Raw genomic sequence first — 21,101 nt, 5'->3', positions numbered from 1 at the left:
ACGCAGACCCACGGGATGCACAGTAAGTCTCTTGGCAAATGAACCCTGGAGACAAGAGCTAGACAACAGGAATTCTCCTCTGAGAGTCCCTTCCAAATCAGATTTAAAGGGGCAGCTCCTCAAAGGTCAGAGGTGCTCAGGGCGAATGTGTCACCTGTGCTTCAGCCAGAGTGCAGTGAACTGTAAGTGACCTAATAATGTAATAAGGCTGACCTAGAACCTAATAAGGCTGAGTTTTGTAAGGTACCAAGATTCTATTATTTCTCCTAGCAAAAAAATGACAATCAGTTTTCTTGGCATTGCAGTGATGTCTTGTAAATAAGTCATAATTGCCTGCTATGCTCTCAAACCAGAAAAGAGCACAGGCAGATTCTACAGACTCAAGAAGGTGGGGGAATTCCTTTGAGTATGAGAAGGCTCCTGTCCCAAAGAAAAGTCATCATTCTCTTGTTTATTCAAATAGTTCACATCATCATCATTTTCTTAAGAAGTCAACTCCTCCATTCCTGGATCCTTACACCTATTTTGTTTAATGAAAGGAAAAGAAAGGAAAGGACAGGATGGCAAGTTTGGCAAAAAGACAATGTCATTATTTTTTTAGCCGCACAACTCTTTTTAACACAAAATTATAATTATAGAGACTTAGACTACCTTGCATATTTTACTTTTTAAAACAGATTCTGTTTCTAGGCACAGATTTTGCTTATAAAGATGTAGATAATTTTAAGTACCCATGAGTTTTGTCATAATTTCTTCCCTTTGAAAATGGTATTTCCTTTATACCCTCAAATTGTATTTTTCCCCTCTAATTTTTCTTTTTCCTCTAGTCAGAGTATCGGCTTCATGACTAAAAATTTGATGCATGAGCACATTTCAGTATTCTTACTCCCCCACAGGGTTTTTATCCTTCTGGAGTATTTAAATAATTTTGAAAACTCCTTTCTATTCTATGCTATGCTTTTGAGATCGTCTACTGGTGTGTCCCTCACACAGAAACACCCCTAGGGTTCAGGCACATAGAGGAACCAGATTTGGGTGGTAGAAGGGTTGCTGCTCCAGTGCCCAGCTGCAGTCACTTCTGGCTGGGGTGACTCAAAAGAGCAACCAGGAGGAAAAAAGGAGGCAGCCATCTGGTGCTAAAATCATCCTTAAGTTCATTGACACCTGTTCCAACTGCTGAGCACTCATCCCAGCCAATCTCCACCAGTGGAATTGACCTACCCATTCCACACACTTCTTCAGCACCATGGTGCTCTCTACAACCTCTCCTCCCCTCCCAAGGTGAACACTGGGGTCTGTTCACCCAATGTCTTCCATGCAAGAATGGAAGACAACCCAGGAGGACTCACAATGCAACCTACCCCCACATCCCATACTTCCCCATCTCCTTCACTGGGGCCTGCCTCACCTCCAGGGGCAGTAACAGCCCTGTGTTGGTCATTTCAGCCACACAGTCCTTGACAGTAACAATTTTGGATTGCACTTCAAAAAGAGACAGGTTAATAAGTGAGATAGGAGGCAATTGCTCTTAATCTGTATTCTTAGTCCTTAATGCTAAAACATCCCTGGAAATGTGACAAGATGGAGTGAACCACACCCTAGAACTCCTGATGTGGACAGCAATCGTCGGGAGGAATACTTGGAAAAATATTCCAAGTGTGATGAGCGTATGACACCTACTCTAGGAAGTACAGCTAACCACCAAAGTGCACTTTATGGAGGGTGAATCCCAATCACTACAGGGCTCTTTGTTTATGTTGGCTAAAGGGCATGTTGAAGCTTGGGCTGTGCCTGAGTTCCTCAGGAAGGAAAAATGATAGCTCCTCCTAGTGGCAGAACATCACCCTTCCCTCACCTACTACACACCTTGCCTCTAAAATACTAACATGGAAAGAACGCTGCTTTGAACATTTGCATTGAACATTTGCATTATGTGCTCCCACATGTCTTGAGCTGGCCTTCTTTTTGCATTTTTTCCCTCAAGTTCTAAGAATATCCTGCCTTAAGATAGTCTTTCATTGTCTGTTCAATCCAATTCAAATGTCCACCACAGGCAATAAACTTATTTCTCACCCCTCTTTTTCTCCTGGGTTTATGTACCTGGGCCACATTCCCTGGTCATCAGCCATCCTGTTTATAACTTTATAATTTATTCAAAGAAAGTAACTTTATATTTACCTGAGGCATACTTATAGCAAATCCAGCTGACTCGGGGTGAAAGCAGTACTTTTCAGGCCCTAAAGACACCAGGGATTTTTTTCCTCCTCCTGACTCAATTCAGCTTAGTATTTTCTTCTTCTTCCCTACTCCAAATATGTCTATGGCTTTCCTGGCTTAATACCTTCTTAGCCATTTTTTGTAACTCACTGCAATAGGCTTATCAGGAAAGGGGAAAGACACATACGATCTGCTGTTCTCATCGATGACATGTTAAAAGTTCTTTTTTGTTTCCTCCCTGTAACCAGGCTTTCGAGCCCAAGACTCTACTGAAACTGGCCAGTACCTCACCAGTGACCTCCTTCTTTCTCAGTTGTCATCCTCCTTGACTTCTCCAAACTATCTATGAGCTATACATTTATGCTCAACATTAAAATAATTTAAAATAAGGGCCATAATCCTCACTGTAAATACAGCCATGTAAAAAGTCAGTTTCCTATAATCTCACCCCAACCCAAAGATAACGGTTAACCCGTGATAATTTCTTTCAGACATTTTGCATATATAAATATATGCATTCACACACACAGACACACATTTTTAACCGTATGGCAACACACCATGTTATTGTTCTTTATATAGCTTTTCTGTTGCTCTTATTTAATGCATTCCACACATCTGTTTATGGAAGTACACTAGAGTAGCACTGTTCAACACAACTTTCACCAAGGAAGGAAATGTTTGATATCTGTGCTGCCCAACAGAGTAGCCACTATTCATGTGTTGCTTTTGGGCACTTGAAATGTGGCTACTGGGACTGACGAACTGAATTTTTCCTTTAATTTTAATTTTAAGTAGCCACAGCTCTACAGCTCTACCTCATCCTTCCTAAAAAGCTGCTTAGAGTTGCACTGACACTCTTTCATCTCTACCTATCCAATTGGTATCTTGGCAGCCTCTTAATATAAATTACTTTAATTAGTGGCACACTCATTTCTACTTTAAATGTCTACCTTCTTATTTTCCACAATGGAGTACTTTCCAGAATATCCACAACATTTTCTAGATTGTGTTTCCTAGATTCCTAGGAATCTAGATTCACTAAGAATCTAGAATGTTTCCTAGATTGCTACTGTAAGTTTCCTAGATTTGCCAAAATCCTCCAGCCTGCTAGTGTTATCTTGTTCTTTGCAGAAAATGGTTCAATCCACCATTTGATATATGGTGGCAATCCCAGAGTCCCTCAACAAATTTCCAGGAAATACTGTGTGTGCTTGCAAGGGGGAAGATAGGACAAGAGAGGCCCTTGTATTTCTTCCAATCATTACTAGCAAGAAGTTTTTCTTCCTCCCTCTGGATTTTACCTCTTGCATATGGTACCCATTTTCTGCACTGCCATCACCCAACTCTCTCCACTTTCCCAAATACCACTAACTCAAGATGGTACATATGACAGATTTAAATGAAAGTTTGGGGCTCTTGAGGGGTTTTACATCACAATATAGTTTAGCAAACAATTTAAAATCAATTATTACACCTCTTTTATTTTTAAAATTCCCTCTGCCAAAAAGAAATCGGTCATTTCTTTCATTAAAGTTTCAGCCTTCTGACATGTTGCTGGTCCTCCTCTCTTTCCAACAATTCCCCCCTTTTCTCCTTATTTTACTCACCCCTAAACCCTCAAATCCCTGTTAATACTTTTACAACAAAGCAACTTTGCCAACGGTCTGTCTCACTTAGACCATCCTGGCTGAGCCCCCAATACCTCACCTTCACTCCCGCTAACGTGTCCCTAAAGACCAGCTTCCTGAGATTAATTCTGCTCCCTGTACACTGTTCCCAGAAGTTTTTCCTAAGTGGTACCAGTGATTTTAATTCAGTAAGTCTAACTCTTTCGTCTCCATTTTGTTGTGCCAGCTTCTCGTACTTTCCCTAGAAGACAAACAAAGGCAAAGCTGGGGTGGTGGAGGCTCAGGGGCCCTGCAGCTTACATGCCATTAAAAGAAACAACCTTCCATCCATGCTCTACAAAAACAACAACATATTCAGGATAAGAACTTGAAAGGATATGTGAAATAGTCTCACATATTGGTCATTCCTTAGAGGCTTAAGAAAAGATTAAGGAGACGGCAAAAATTGAAAAAAGGGAGGAGGCTAAAGTAGCCATAGAGCTATGCCAGCACCCTCCTGATTATACAGCGAGGAAATAGACTCGTGTGTGCGTGCGTGCGTGTGTGTGTGTCCCCATACTTCTCTCTCTATCCCTGTTTTAGAGGTCACGATGGGAATTTCTCAATGTTGACTCCCTGCATTGCTTTCAGGCACTGAAACTGAAGAATGCAGAGAAAAAACCTCACAGAAGTGACAGAGTTCATTTTCCTAGGAGTCTCCAGATTCCATGAACACCAGATCACCCTCTTTGCAGTTTTTCTCATCCTGTATACATTAACCCTGGCTGGCAATGCCATCATCGTGACAATTATCCACATTGATCATCACCTCCACATGCCCATATACTTCTTCCTGATCATCCTGGCCAGTTCAGAGACTGTGTACACACCAGTCACCATTCCACGGATGCTCTCCAGCCTCACAGCCCAGAACCAGCCAATCTCCTTGGCAGGTTGTACCACCCAAATATTCTTCTTTGTTACCTTAGCCATCAACACTGCTTTCTGCTCACAGTGGTGGGATATGACCACTGTGTGGCCATCTGCAACCCACTGAGATACACACTCATCATGAGCAAGAGGGTGTGTGTCCAGGTGATGTGTGGAGCCTTCAGCATTGCCCATGGCAGCTGTCCAGGTGACATCCACATTTACCTAACCATTTTGTCACAGAGTGGTTGGTCATTTCTTCTGTGACATCCTCCCTGCCATGAAACTCTCCTGTATTGATACCACTGTCAATGAGATCATCAATTTTGTTGTCAGTTTATCGGTGATCCTGGTTCCCATGGGCCTGGTCTTCATCTCCTACGTTCTTATCATCTCCACCATCCTCAATATCGCCTCAGCCGTGGGCCAGAAGAAGGCCTTTGCCACATGTGCCTTCCACCTCACCATGGTCATGGTCCGCTACAGCTGTGCCTCCACTGCCTACCTCAAGCCTAAGTCAGAAAATCCTGTAGAACAAGACCTCCTTCTCTCAGTGACCTACACCATCATCACTCCCCTGCTGAACCCTGTTGTTTACAGTCTGAGGAACAAGGAGGTCAAGGATGCCCTACGCAGAGCTGTGGGCAGAAACATTTCTTAATCCACTGACCCTTTTTATAAAGAGCAGTATGTGTTCCCATTGCATCCAACCTCACAAGTCTGTCCTGTGCAGTCCATCCTGCAATGAGATGGGCACAACTTGCTTCAGCACCCTTATTACAAAAATCATCATCTTTGTCTCCACATATTTCAAACTTTTGTCCAGGCATTTTCAACTGGGTACTTAAGAGGTGAGGAAGGTGGGCATGATTTTTTAAAAAGCATACCTAATTTCCAGGGTAGGGCAGGGGACTTCTTAAAAGCATATTAAATGTGGTCATTTTATGTTTGAAAAAAAATTTTTTAAATCTCTATTACTTTCAAAATACAATCTACAGAAAATAAAACTGGATAAAATCTTCCCAGCAGGATAATAGTAAACAGTAAGGAAGAAAATTATACAAGAACCTTTGGGAAAGGTGAGATGCATGCTATTTTTTTTAATTAAGAAAGTTAGAAATCACTGGCTTAGCCCTTGAAATTTCAGCCTTTATTATTTGATTTATCCTAGAGGCTTTGCTTCCATCCAATATGGTCTTCAGAATGCTGACCAAGGCTGTAAATTGTGAACAGCTCTTGTCTCTCTAACTGTGCTAATCCAGTTCTCTCTGGCTGCTGGTTCTCTCCATGGAATCAGCTTCTCTCTAGTCATTATGAAGAATAACAAGTTGGTCAAAAAGAGCTCTACCCTGTTTGGAGTGAGAATCATAAAGGTATTCTTCATTGGCACATACCACGGCACTTCCTGGATAACACCAAAAAGAAAAAATAGAACAAAACCAACAGCACCAGCAGTCAGAAGTAGTTCAGAGATTTGTTTAATCACTCAATTCACCAAAAAAAGGCTAAAAAGAAAATAATCTCTACTTCTACTAGGGTCTCCTTTAAGGAAATCATGCTTTTCCCCAGGGCTTCCTGGGAGGTTTTCTGGTTTCATGCCACTGGTACATACCTGCTATACTGTTGCCTTGGGTGGTGCTAGGGAGAGTCAAAGACTCTTTTGTCCATGCATCTTTCTACTGAAATATTTTGTGTTAAAAATGCTTCTCTGCTCATCCCTTAACGTTCTTTGTCTTCTTACTGAAGGGAGTGATTTCCTTTCCCTCTACTGAGAAGGGGTAGGTAACATCCAAGGAGCTCATCTAGAGTAAGATCTAGCTTTACAGACTTCTGAGATCCTAGGTGGGAAGACCATACTTCTTTCAAGGTCTGTTCATCTCTTTCTAGTTTCTGTCCAGTGTCTTTGAAATTTCTACAGCATAAGAAGCAAGGCTTCCTACAGAAGCTTTTGAGAGGTCGAGAGCTCGGTCTGAGAGTCCTGGACTTGTCATAGGTCTTCCTTGACAGTGCTCTCAGGATCAGTCCACCCTGCAGCCATCCCCCCACACTTACAGATGACATCCCCTGAGGAATAGAGGAATGCCTTCCTCCAGAATGAGAATGAGTATCCCTGACAATATAAACGGACCCCCTCTCACTACCACCAAGACTACCTATAGGGCTGACTCTTAATTGTTACCCATCCTCCTCAATTCCCTCTGGACTAGCAACTGCTCTTATGCTCTTAGATCTGTCCTTTTGTATGCAGAACGCAGGCTGTGGGACAGGGAGGGTCAGTCTGAGCAGGAAAGTGGGGTAACAACGAGAAGCTGGGTGATGGTCAAACCTGTTCTAACCATGTCCTGCTGCAGAGGCTGCCTCCCCCCGCTCATTACTCCCTTTCGACTTCTCCATGAAGCCATTCTTTCAGCAGTCCAGGGATCAAAGACAAAAGGCTTCTCCAGTGTTCTTCCTCCATCTAAATGCCCACAACAACAGATACATCACATGCCCCGTGTGCAATCAGAAGTTAAACATCAGAGTTGGGCCCAAGAAGAGCTGCCAGAAAAGATGAGTCTGAAACCTTGAAGGAAAAACATCTCCTTCTCCAGATCTGTTGCCTACAATGACTCAACTACATGTGCGATTTATAAAAATATATGTGCTGCTTTTTTTAGATAATAAGCTGCTGCATTATATGGTAGGAAGGGTAGATGACCTGGAATCACAAGTCCTGAGTTCAGGTACTGGCTCTATCCGCATCATCACCTTTTATGAATATAATGTTTTTCATTCTGCCTCACTAGCCATCAGAAACAGTTTTAATGCCCTTACCTATGTATGCTGTGCTGTTATCCAGTTTATAAATGCTGCCTTACATTTTCTAGAGCAGTATCATTTACCTCATTCCCACCTAGGCAATTCGTTGCTCTTTTTTATTTGCCTCAAAAGTTCTTTGTGCAAAATTATATTGGGATAGCACTTTTCCCATTGTGCTTTCGTTGCTTAATTGTGAGTCTGTTTCTATCACTGCATCACAAGCATATTGGGATCAGGAACTGCTTCTCTCACAGTTAAGCCCTGTGCCTGGTACAGTGTTGGGTAGAATGGGTGCTTAATAAATCCTCATGTAATAGTCAAGTACCGACTGTGTACCAAGCACTATGCTTGGACTTGCTGGCATGTTTTGATCAGCTAGACACACCTGCCCTGCCTTTCTGTATCCTCTGCAGTTGGCCCTCACCTAAAACCAAAGAGTAATAAACAGATTCATAGTGACAGGGTCACTTGGGTCTATACTTCCTCCTTCTCTGGATTTTCTATAAGCCAACTGCTCAGTTGCTTCAAGACCCTTCTCACTGTCAGTATTAATTTAGTCATTGCACTATTAATCCCTTAGCAACACAGAACTAAAACAGTCAAGTTTTTTCATTAAAGAATATGGAGTTACCATAAAAAAAATCATTCCTACCCATACTACGGTATAACCTTCAAAGCTTATTTTAAAAGAAATAAGTTTTTAAACAAAGAGTGATATGCTATATAAAATTAAGAATCAGGACACTTATCATAATGTCCTAAGTAAAATAAGTCAGACAAAGACAAATACTGTATGAGCTCACTCATATATGGAATCTTAAAAAAAAAACCTCATAGAAGTAGAGAACAGGTTGGTGGTTGCCAGAGGCAGGGTTTGGGGAAATTGAATGAAGGCAGTCAAAAGGTACAAACTTCCAGTTATGAGATAAATTAAGTTCTGAGGATGTAGCAAACAACATGATGACTCTAGGTAACGATACTGCATTACATATTTGAAAGTTGCTGAGAGAGTAGATCTTAAAAGTTCTCATCACAAGGGAAAAAAATGTTTGTAGCTACATGTGGTAATAGATGTTAACTTATGGTAATCATTTTACAACATCTACATATATCAAATCATCATGTTGCATACCTTAAACTTATACAATATTGTATGTCAATTATAGCTCAACAAAAACTGAGGAAAAAAAGAATCAAGATATCTCCAAATTACACTTTTGGGAGAATGATAGACAAATCCATTATGAGGCCAAAAATTCTTCCAAAATGTTAGATTTTGAATCATTCTACAGCAAAAGTTCAGGCCCCCTTTTAACTGGGCACTCACCACATCATTTTCCAGCCCCTATTTCTCCTTCCACGAAGGTAGTAAGAGGGGAGAAAGAAAACACGGAAACACCACCCATCAGCCATAAAAAGCTTGGTTGTGGGATTAGCTCTGGAAAATGGGAGAGGAAAGAAAGAAAGAGGCAGGAGATGACAATGAGGTATAGACTAGCGGCATATGTCATGTGGCTCTGGCTCTTCAGAAACTCATCTCTGTAGGGAACAGGAATTCCAAACCAGTAAAGTGACATGGTATACAGCAGAAGGCAACTGCCATTTACTGAGGGTTTACTACATGGCACACACTATGCTAAGTTGTAGTCATATACATTATTTCACTTAATAATACTTCAGCTTTATAGTACTTTGCATTTCACGACAGTCTTCAAATATAATATCCTACTTGCTCCTTTCAATAACCTTATGAGGTATGCATTTTTATGCCCACTTTTTAGGTTAATGGTGGAAATGTCAACTGACTTTTGCTTCAAGTCACACAGTTGGTAACTTACAGAACTAGAACTGATACCACGATCCACCAGTTGACTTCAAACTATGTCTTCTTCACTGTATTACCACCATTTCTCAGCTGTAATCTTTCTGAAAGACACTATATTCTTTGAGTTACTCTGGTTTCGTTCTGGACATCACTTCCACCAAAACGTCTTCTCTAAATAACTTACGAGGTGTTCCTGCCATGAGCTACCACACCGCTCTAAGCCAGTGGCTGTCTTAGCAGTGCTTTCAAGTTGCCCATTTCCTAGTCTGCCTCCCTCACCTCACAGCAAACCCCTTGACAGAAGAACTGCTTCTGTATCCCCAGTGCCTAGCACAGTTCTTGGCTTAAGACAGATCAATAAATACTTATCAAACCTGAAAGCTAACTGCATAATGGGCCCCTTTGAACCTGTCTCTTGATGGCTAAGTATTGGGCGAGTGTCCACTGCTCTCCTGCGCTGTGAAGCATCCAGGCTCTCTGGATAGCAGTTTTTGCCTCTGTTTGGAAGAGCTCACAGATTCTTCTGCTTTGGAAATTTTGGGTATCCCTTCTGTTATTCCTTTTTCTCCTTTCTTGCTTTCTGGATATGAGCTGTCACATTTCCGAGCTGTCCGTGTGCTGGACTGCAGCAGCCACCCTTTCTTACACACAGTCTCCAAATCGTGGCTGAGGAATAAAAGCAGAGGAGCCACACAGAGAGGCAAAATAAGGCTCCCTGAGAGAGAGCATTGCATGAAGGCAAAGAAACAAGAATCTGGAATCAGACTGCATGGGTTCTAATCTTACCTCTGCCCCTCACTAGATATTCTCACCTCTCTAGGCATCTATTCCCAGATGTTTCTTAATGGGGTAGTGACAGTCCCTAAAATTATTCCCACTTTTAGAGCTGGAGTTCAGCAAAGTTAAGTAAAATTTGATCAATTCAGGAAAGGTATATTGCGTGCTAGACACTGGGGCTAGAGTAATAGTAAGCTATCACAATCCCTGCCTTCCTAGTGCTAAGAGGAATGTCCAAAAATTAAGCAAGTAGTGATAAATCTTATGATGTGAGAAATACTGGATGCTATGGGAATGCATATTGATGGGTTCTAACCAAATCTCAGGGGTCAGGGAAGAGCAACCAGAGGAAATAGAGTCTAAGCTTAAGATCTGAAGGCTCGGTAGGAGTCAGCTCGATGAAAGGTTGGGAAAGGTCTGGAAAAGCAAGATCAAAAGTGTATTCCAGGCAGAGGAAGCAGCACTTGCAAAGCTATATAAGAGAAGATTTGAAAAAGTTATAAGAGTTTAATAGAGCTGGGGTATAAAATTCATGGGATGTAGACAGAAAAGCAAATTGAAAAGTTGGTAGCAATCACATGTATAACCCATACTAAAGAGTGCGTATCCTAAAGACACTGGATAGTATTTATATGTCCTTAAGTAAAGCAATGATGTGGTCTATTCAGAAAGTTCACTCTGCCAGCAGAGGGGGAAATTACAGAGGGGAACACTGGCCAAAAGACTGACTAAGGAGTTATTATGGGACCACAAAAGTCAAGTGATGGTAGACTGGGCTGGTGAGGAGGCTGATGGAGAGAAATGGACAGTCTTGAGAGTCTTGTGGGAGGTAAGACTGACATTTCTTGGTTATGGGTTAAATATGGGGGTGGGGTGGGTAATGGAGTCAAAGAGGACCTTGAGATTTCTGGTAAGTGGGTGGACTGTGGTGTCCTTAACCAGTACAGGAAACCCTGGAAGAGAAGCAGGTTGGGAGGTGAAGAAGGAGACAATGAGTTTGATTTTGGGCTTTTAAGGTTGAAGGGTCTGTGAGTATTCAAGTGGAGATATCCAAGAAGCTGGATCCATAGATCTGGAATTCAGGAGACTGTTCTGAGATAGAGATATAGTTGTAGGAATCATAAATATATAGATGGTCATTTTTAAATGGGAATGAATGGATTCACTCAGGGAGAATGTGTAGAAGGAGAGAAGTCCACCTCAAGCAGAATGCTGAGGAGCGGCAGACAAGATGCGATCCTGGTGCAGGGATGTAGGGGTGGTACTGACAATAAACTATCAGGAAAGCAAGAAAGCGAGGAGAGGAATTCTCCCCTCCATGTGCCAAAGTCCTCAGTGATTGGTAAGTTCTAATGTCCCTTGTGGATGGGAGAGGAAGCCTTTCTGGCTCCTTCTACTCCCCAGTACAACTGCATGTAACCCTGCTTGGCATGTGGTGCCCTCCTCCCCATGGGGCTGTGAGTATAAGTGACAATAAACTGCTGCCAGTCTCATCTGTCCAGTGTCGGGTGGTCTGTGTCTGGGCATCTTATACCATTTAGAGTGGAGGGAATCCTTCACCAACAGGGTGAACAGCTAGTGATCAGAACACAGGGTAGATGTCATGACAAGAACATACGAGTTTCTTATGATCAAACGAACTCCACTGAGTGGGCTAGGCTTGAGTTAACTTGCAGGTTCCTCAGCTGAGGGCAGTCTGACAAGGGGGTCTAGCAGCAAAAGAATACCCATGTCTCCTGGAAGTAGGATCTCACAGGGAGGGGACTCTGCATTCTCATGTCAGGGAACTGTCTGGGAGTTTCTATAGGACTTTGCAAAGAACTCATGCATGTGCCGGAGCTGCACCAAAAATCTGTCAATGACAGTGAGAGAACCATGGTAACCACTAATAGGGTGGCTACAAACAAGGCTGTCAATTGAGTTAAGAGCAACTTGTCTCTGTCCCTCTGCTTACTCACCATCACACCTTGAAGAGCCAAGTCTCAAAGCAGTGGGGAAGTTTCAGAGCCAGACTAGCTCTTCCCCCAACCATAATTTCCAAGGTTGCTAAAGTAGAAAAGGAAGATAGTGAAATAGTAGGCTCTGCCTTTCTAACCCCCTACCCACAATTCAAACAGCTGGAGTAGGAGGAAAATCACACAAACCATTGTCCCCACTGATCTTTGTATCCCCAAAGTCACAAGTCGGCCCACTACAGGGCCAGCAGAGCAGGGGATCTCAACTTTTACTAATTGAAAGAGAAAGAAACATTGTGGACTCTGCCCCAAATAGTATTAAAAGGCAGGAAACAAATTCTACAGAGCCTGATTGGAAACAGAAGTTGAGGCGGAAAAAATCAAAATGTTTATACCTATCCAACTGTGTTAAAAGTGATCAATAAACAGATTACACATATAGAATTTTGTAAAATTGTTTAGCTCTCAATGGAATCCATCTAGTAACATGTGAGATTTTGTTCACCCTTCAGAAGTAAGAGCTTTGTACACATTTTCAAAACTATTATTCAGATGTGCACGGGACTGTACCTGCCATTTTACAAAAGCTCAATAAACATTTGTTGAATGAGAACAAATGTGTGGATGAGGTTGGGCCCTGGGTGCAAAAAATGGGGCAAACTATAAATGAGGCTAAGGTCTCAACTGGCCTAAAACAGAGCTTTGCCTGTATATGCAAGACTCCTTTCTCTCAGGCAAAAACGAAAGACTTTCCTAACCAGGTCTGTAGGAATGAAGGGAGTAGGGAAGAGATATTAAATTTATCTGATTATTTAGTTGTGTTCCTTCCCAGGCACTTGTATGATCAGAAGAACAATAAATCACAGACCTGGGTTTCATATCTGATAGACCCTTCCCATCCCTTTAATTGTACCTCTCTCTCATCCCCAATCTACTATTATTCCCCTTATTTAAGGCACCACGAGACCTCTGATAAACCTTTGAGAGCTAAGTGCTAAGAGCCAACAGGTAAAGAACAAAGCCTCCACTGAGTCTGATGTAAGCGATGCACCTGCCACACCAGGAACAAAGACAGCTTCCCCCAGTCCTCACCAGACACCCACATCTTCCCGGACCCGGTTCACAGGCTGCCTCCACAGGGCTCTTGAGAGACTTGGTGAGGTTGTAGTTTGAGAGCTTCCTATATGGCTAATTAACATTCATAGTAAGAAACAAACTTGGACTTGTAAATGTAGTCTGTAGGTATCATAGGACAGTCTTTACGCAGCTGAAGTAGTAAGATTCCAACAGGAAGTCCAAGGAAATGATTAACTTCCAGTTCATAGCAAATTACATGACCACTCTTCATTTGGAGACCTGCATTATCACTGCTTTTGAGACAGGTTTACCTTCCTTGAGCCTGGATCTATAATCATACTTTCCTGAGCCTTCTTCCCCTAGGGAAAGAGAAAGGATACGGCAAAGAAGGAAAGAACATAAAGATGAACAAAATATAACAATATGAAATTTTGGCTGTATATACATATATTTGAACATTTACTCCTTTTTTTTTTTCCTTTTCTGTAATAGAAGGGTTGGCTTATAAGGAATGAAAACATTTCTTCTATTATTAATGACTTGGCCCTGTTTTAATATAAGCTATTGGAGTTCTTCCCAGTTGGATAAAAGGGGCTGAAAGTGGGAAAGGCAGGAAAGGAACAAGGAAAAGTGGAGAATTCCAAAGACCAGGATCCAGGGAGAAAAGTGACTCAAGAGACGAACCACTGCCTAGGAAGTGACAGCCAAGCTGGTCTGGAGAAAAAGCACAAGGAGGGAAGGGCAATGTTTGGGCACCGAGGTGCGAGATGCCCTATGGATCAACTGCCCAGCCTCCACACATGGTCCACACAGAGGACTCATGTCAAGTGACGTTCCAGTCTTCACCCATAGAAACTTTGATCCACCTGCACCTGTTCTGCACCTGCTGACCAGGGACGAGATCTAATCTGTGCTTTTTAACTGTGGCAGAGTATTCTACTATACTCATTTAATCCATGCTCTAGTAAAAGACATTTAGTTTGGCATTAATCTTTTTCTGTCACTAACAATGCTGCAGTGAATAAACCTCTTCACACTATCTGATACATGTGCAAGTATAAAGCCGCATGGACAAATTCTAAACACAGAGCTTGATGGAAAAAGTAAGATACAAATATACAACATTGTAATTCCATAAACCTACCTGAAAATGCATGCATATAAAACCAATAAATTTCTAGGAAAACATGCAAAAAATATACACATTAAAGACATTAGAATGATTATGGGAAGGTGTAAGAGAGCTAAATCATCTCAACTATAACAGGAAGTTAAGAGATTAAATTTGATAAATCAATAAGTAGCATAGAAAGAGAGAAGTAAATACTAGAAGGTATAGCTAAATGAGTTACTTCTAGGAAGTAGGATTTAGGACTGAGGAGGGATAAAGAAGGAAAACTGCTGTTTTTCATTATAAGCTTTTCAGTATTGCCTGATTTTTAAACTATGGGCAAGTATTACCTTAATAAGAATAAAATTTGGAAATAAAGGTAATAAAAGTCAAAACAAAAAAAAATTAGCCCTAAGGGCAAAGATATGGAAAATAATGTATTAAGATTTTGAATTTCAAATCCAAGGGAACTTTTTAAGGGTTTAAATGTATATAAAATTAAATTTCCCTCTAGGAAAATTACATTACCACAGTAATAAATGAGACTGCTCTTTTCCTCATATTCTCACTAACATTAGGAATAAACTTTTTAAAGTCTTCATGGTAAGTTTCTGAAGAAAGTCAAGGAGTGCTTGTTTCTTCAAAATGGATATTTCTGACATTACTCTCAAATATACACACACACACAACCAGCCCAGCTGCAAATTTTTGAGGCCCAGCAAAATGAAAATGCAGGGTCCCTTGTTCAAAAATTACTAAGAATTTCAAGGCAGCACCAGCAGAGCTTTAAACCAAGTTCAAGGCCCTTCTAAGTACAGGCCTGGGCAACTGCACAGGTCACACGCCCATGAAGCCAGCCCTGCAACATACATCTATTTTCTGCTACTGAATTTCTGAAGGTGAAGAACCTGGGAATTTTCACTTTTAATGAAGAATCACAGGTGTTCTTAATCAGGGTTCCCAGGAACTATACTTCGAGAACTGCTCTAGACCCACCCATAAGGACCAGAGAAGCACTGAGAGGCACCTCCTAATGACAAAAAACAAGTTTAGCTGGCTTGAAAAAAAAGCATAATTAACCGTAAGGCACTTCTCAGTCTTAATTCACCAGTGACATGAGATGAAGGAGTCGGATTACAAAGGACCCTTGAACAACACAAGGGTTAGGGTGTCAACGCTCCACTGCATCTAACTTATAGTCAGCCCTCCGTATCCACAGTTCCTCCATATCCAAAGATCCAACCAACTGCAGATCGTGTAGTACTGTAGTATTTACTACTGAAAAAAATCCACATAAAAATGGACCCGTGCAGTTCAAACCCAGTGGTGTTCAGGGGTCAACTATATATGCCAGAAGACAAGAACATGCATGATTCCACAGGCAGAAGGCCCTGGACTGAAGTTTAGTACATGAGCTCTGGTTATCAAGGGGAGTTACTAGCTGGCAAGGGCAAGACAGGGTCCTAGTTCTTGTGCCTGGAATGGACAAATCAGGTCACTGGAACAGAAAGCCAGAACAGGGAAAGTGAATGAATTAATCCAACCATTATTTCCCAAGGTTTTCTGATACAGAACCTGTCTCCAAGGAACTCACAATCCAGTGGGTGACTCAAACTAGTGAGTTGATACTGATACATGTTCCAATAGAGTCAGGCCTATGTACCATGGGAGCAGAGTGGAAGCATAACAAAGGAAAGTAGGATGGGGAAGGGGGAAGATGGCAGTCTTAAGGAAGAGTGGGAGTCCGAGAGGGGAGGAAGGGGAGGGAGGAACTGCAACACAAAAATACTGAAGAGCCAAAGTGAAAGAGCATGTGGTGCTACGGGAGCTAAGGAGACGCTCAGTACCCTGGATGGTGTTTAAGGTACTAGGAGATCAAGGACCAAAGCCCTGTCACCAAACAGGGGGTTCCATGAACAGGTTACAAAATTAAGGGTATCATACAGGCAACCAGCCCCATGGAACCTGAATGTGGAGAAAAACAGGCAGAGAAATCCTGCTTAGCTTCTCGCCTAAAGTCCAGAATCAAGGTCCCAGATTCTCTGGGAACCCATACTGGACCAAGACTCTAAATAGGGATCCAGAGAACCCACCTTCAGGAATCAAAGTAAGACATCAACAGTGGAATGAATGTGAACAAGAAGGAAAGGCTGAGAGTTCTTCCCTTCCCAATTTCCCTATGTCCCTTACATGGCTGAGCATTAACCCAAAAATTGACATCCAGGTGGCTGTGTCACCTAAGCAGGCCAAGATGGGCCATACCCTTCCCTTGAACCCAGCCTGCACCAGAAGCTGGAGCTCTGATGCCTGAAACAGCACAGATGCACCTTGCCAGATAAGAACATAAAGACTTCCAAAATCCATCCTCTGAAGGCTCTGGCTGTCATATAGGTAAGTTGTTGTATCTTTTTTTTTTCCCCAGTGCATACTTTTTTTTTCTTGGTTTATGTCCGATTATCATATATTACTTAAGACTTTACTTAATCCATTGCAGGCACCCTAGAACTTATTTGTTTTCAAAGACCTCAGGAGAAGTGGCCACAGGTTATTTTTACCACACATTTACACATAAATCATATTTACAGAAGATTGCCCTATATCACCTATTTGAATTTGTTTCTTTACAAAACAAGATTCCCTCCAGGTCCAGAGCTTATGTATAAATATCTGGTTCCTCTGCAGTCTCAGATTGCAGTACTTCCCCCCATTCTTAGTTTCCCATTTTTTTCTCTAAGTGCATTGCCTTCATGGACACATCAATTGCTATCTTGATTCTTAGACGTATAGGAATATTTCCATGGTCTTTCATTCTTTTTGAGTTTTCTTCCTTGTGGTATTTTTAGTTTGTACCATCACACTGTTTTTGCTTATATCTTTGAGACTCTTTCTTAATATAGTATGTGGAAAGTTCCCTGATGGCATCATCCTTGCATGGAACTACTTCCAGACCTCAGAGAAGGAAGAGTCCAACATATGGAGTGTGGATAACTACAGTGGCTCAGGGTTTGCAAAAAGGACATGACTTGGTGGACTGATGCTATAAAAAATCTGAAAATTATATATACACAAAGTCACTTCCCAGCCCTCCCCAAATCCAAACTGTGGCTTATCACTAAAGAAAAGATGGTGAGAGTGGATTTTTACCCTTCCACAATACTGGGCTTTGATGAGATTTGCTATTTTCCTTTTGAAGTCTGGCCTTAACATTTGGAAGGCTAAACTGTGATGTAACTTCACGTGAATAAAAATATATGCACATAATGCCCTGACCCATGAAACAAAAAGGTACATAGAAGGTAGCAAAGTATGAAGCACTGAGAAGTGTGATTCTGATTGTTCAGAGGAGGGGGACCTTGGTAATTGCGCCTAATCCTTGCATCTACCCTCTTGTACAGAAACACTTAGGAAGACAGAGATAAGTAATGAGCCTACTAGGCTTATACATCTGGGTAGAGACTTGCCTGCTGGGGAAAGAAGGAACTAGAACAATATGAAGTTGGCCTCACAGGTAAAGCTGGGATATAAAGGGCATTAAGATGAGGCAGAAGGACAGCTACAGAAGCAGAGTGATGTCACCAGAATGTTTCCACTTCACGTGATCACACAGATCCTACCACTCAACCCTCATTTTACTGTATATATAAAGAAACTGAGACCCAGAGCAGCCAAGGTCAGAAAGCTCGCTCTTAGTAGCAAGCTTTATATTGCACCCCAGTGTGCTGACTACTCTACCCCACCACACTCCTCAGGCTGACCAGGGCTCCTTGTGAACAGTGGATTAGAGCATTGACTGCCTGCAGCCAGGGAGGCCCCAGTATGGGATGGAAAGTCTAGGGTAAAGACGGTGTATCAGAATCCAGAGTAGACACACAATTCAAAGGAACAATCATGAGCAACGGTAGTGAAGGATAGGAATAAATTAAAACTAACTACAAATTTTCCAAACTAATGAAGGTGCTATCTCAGCCACTTAAATATTGTGTGAATTTCTGAGTCAAGAAGTTAAGCAGGTAATGGTTGACCCAACTCCATGGTGCTTTTTCATATGGAAACTGGAGATAATCAACATTGCTATATCTCACAAAGTTATGATATAAAATAACTTACTTAACAAACATTTTCTACCATATATAAAATAACCAACAAGGACCTACTATATAGCACAGTGAATTCAACTCATTCTGTAATAACCTATATGGGAAAAGAATCTGAAAAAGAATGGATATATGTATAGTATAACTGAACCACTTTGCTGTACACCTGAAACCAACACAACATTGTAAATCATCTATACCCCAATATAAAATAAAAATTAAATTAAAAAAAAATCTTGATCACTTACTGTAAATTAAACAATATGTTAGCTGCTGGGGACATGCAATCAAGACACTAATCTTGTCCACAACAGTATTAGATATGTGAAAATGCTGTTTAAAATGTAAACCACCATATAAATTATTACAATTATTACTATTGCAATTATTACTAGGAAAATAAAAGACAACTGATACTATCAAAAATCTTAGGGATAAAAGTTTATCTTGGGGGTAGGGGAGAGTAGCTGGTGGAAAGAGTAGTTAGAGAATATGGTTTCCAAAATATTAAGCTACAAGTGACAAGGAGGTGTGCAACAAGAAATATGAAACATAATAGATATACAGCAAGTATTTTTTAAGTGAATGAAAAAAATTAATTTGTCAAATTGTTAAGAGCAATATCCATGATGAATCAGGATATGATGAGTTGCAGCCTGAGGAACAAAGAGAATTAGAAATGTAGATCTGGGGGAATTCCCTGGCGGTCCAGTGGTTAGGACTCGGCACTTGCACTGCTGAAGGCCCAGGGTTCAGTCCCTGGTCGGGGAACTAAGACCCCACAAGCTGCGCAGCACAGCCAAAAGAAAAAAGAAATGTAGATTTTGGAGTCACAACGAAAAGTAACATTTATTCAATGCATTTTATCTATCAAGTTCGTTCTAAGTGATCACCAAAAATAAACTCATTTAATCCTAACTGGAATATTCTTGTTCTCGAGTTGCAGGTGAGGAACGTGAAACAGGGCGAGGACAAGAACCTGCTCACCACCACACAGCAGAGTCAGGGTTTGAACCCTGGCAGTCAGTCTCCACAGTTTAAGAGCCTAGCTACCACGCAATGCTGTGTATTCCTGTTCTTGCAACAAAGAAATGATAAATTACGAAGATAAGATGACTTCTTTATAGTAAGAAAGTGAAGAAAAATTGTCAGGAGCCCATGCAGATCCAAGGTTATAAGGAGAGAATAGGGCCAGAATGTGGAAAAGTAGTAAGGTGATATAGTGCAGGGGTAGAGGCCAGAAGGGCCTATCAATCAGAGCCTACTGAGGAAAACAGAGTCCACTCTACATATGTAGAACAAGGAAATTAATACAGGAAGCTGCTTACACAGGTAATGGAAGAACTCAAGAAGCCCAACAGGATACAGTAAGACAACCCAGGGATGAGCAACATCAAAAATCGGGTACCACCCTTAAATTGGAAGGACTAAGAGAGAAGGCCGTGTCTTAGACTGGATTCTCTGTTCCCTACCCTATCCCCACTGCAAATCAGGGCCTAAGACTAGAGCTTATGAGCATGTAAATATAGGCATAGCCTAAAAATCAATAAGAAAACATCAAAGAAATCAAAAGAAAAATGGCAGGAGGCCTGAGCAGACAGTTCACAAAAGGGGATATCCAAATTGCAAATAAACATGTGAAAATGTTTCACTCTTCAGACTCACAGACACAGAGAACAGACTTGTAGTTGCCAAGGGGGAGGGAGGGTGCGGGAGGGAAGGACTGGGAGTTTGGGATTAGCAGATGCAAATTATTACATATAGAACGGATAAACAACAAGGTCCTACTGTATGGCACAGAGAACTATATTCAATATCCTGTGATAAACCAGAATGGAAAAGAATACTAAAAAGAATGTGTGTATATGTGTGTGTGTGTGTGTGTGTGTGTGTGTGTGTGTGTGTGTGTGTGTGTATGTATAACTGAATCACTTTGCTGTATACCAGAAATTAACACATTATAAATCAACCATACTTCAATTTAAAAAAATGTTTCACTCTTATTAATGATCAGGAAAATCAGATTTAAAACCACAATGTCTTAGTCTGTTCATTCTGCTATAACAAAATACCACAGACTGAGTTGCTTATAAAAAATACAAATGTATTTCTCACAGAGGCAGTAGTTCCCAGATCAGGGTGCCAGCATGGTCCAGTGAAGGCCCTCTTCCAGGTCACAGACTTCTCATTGTGTCCTCCATGGTGGAAGGGGCTAGGGAGCTTCCTGGAGTCTCTTTTCTAAGAGCACTAATCCCATTCATGAGGGCTTTGCCCTCATGACCTAAGCACCTCCAAAATGCCCCACCTCCCTACCATCACCTTGTAGATTAGGATTTCAACACATGAATTTTGGGGGGACACAGACAGTCAATCTATAGCACATGATGAAATGATCATTAGACACTTGCCAGAATAATTAAAATTTTAAAGACAGACAATGCCCAAAGGTGGTGAGGTGGGGCATGTGAAATTCCCATGCACTGCTAATAAAAAGGTAAAATAGTATACAACCACTTAGGAAAATTATGTGGTAGTTTCTATTAACACTAAATATGTATTTATCCTATGACCCAGCAATTTTATTTCTAGGTATATACCCAAAATACATACATATTTTCACCAAAAGATGTGTACAATAATGTTCATGAATGCAATATTCATAATAGCCAAATAGCGGAAACTTTCCAATTTCCATTAACCCTGAAA

General features: G+C 41.3%; 1 protein-coding gene across 1 annotated transcript; it reads left to right on the top strand.

The window, feature by feature from the left end:
* Window positions 1-4,490: 4,490 nt before the first annotated feature.
* Window positions 4,491-11,935, top strand: LOC309631300 (putative olfactory receptor 10J6). The gene is given in 3 exon segments (XM_082397537.1): window positions 4,491-4,822; window positions 4,825-4,985; window positions 4,987-11,935. Coding segments are annotated over 3 exon segments (921 nt in total). The 5' UTR covers window positions 4,491-4,494; the 3' UTR covers window positions 5,419-11,935.
* The last annotated feature ends 9,166 nt before the right edge of the window (window positions 11,936-21,101 follow it).

Source organism: Balaenoptera borealis (genome assembly GCF_965194805.1).
Source record: "Balaenoptera borealis genome assembly, chromosome: 1".
Classification (NCBI taxonomy): domain Eukaryota; kingdom Metazoa; phylum Chordata; class Mammalia; order Artiodactyla; family Balaenopteridae; genus Balaenoptera; species Balaenoptera borealis.
This window is presented reverse-complemented; position numbering and strand designations above follow the sequence as displayed.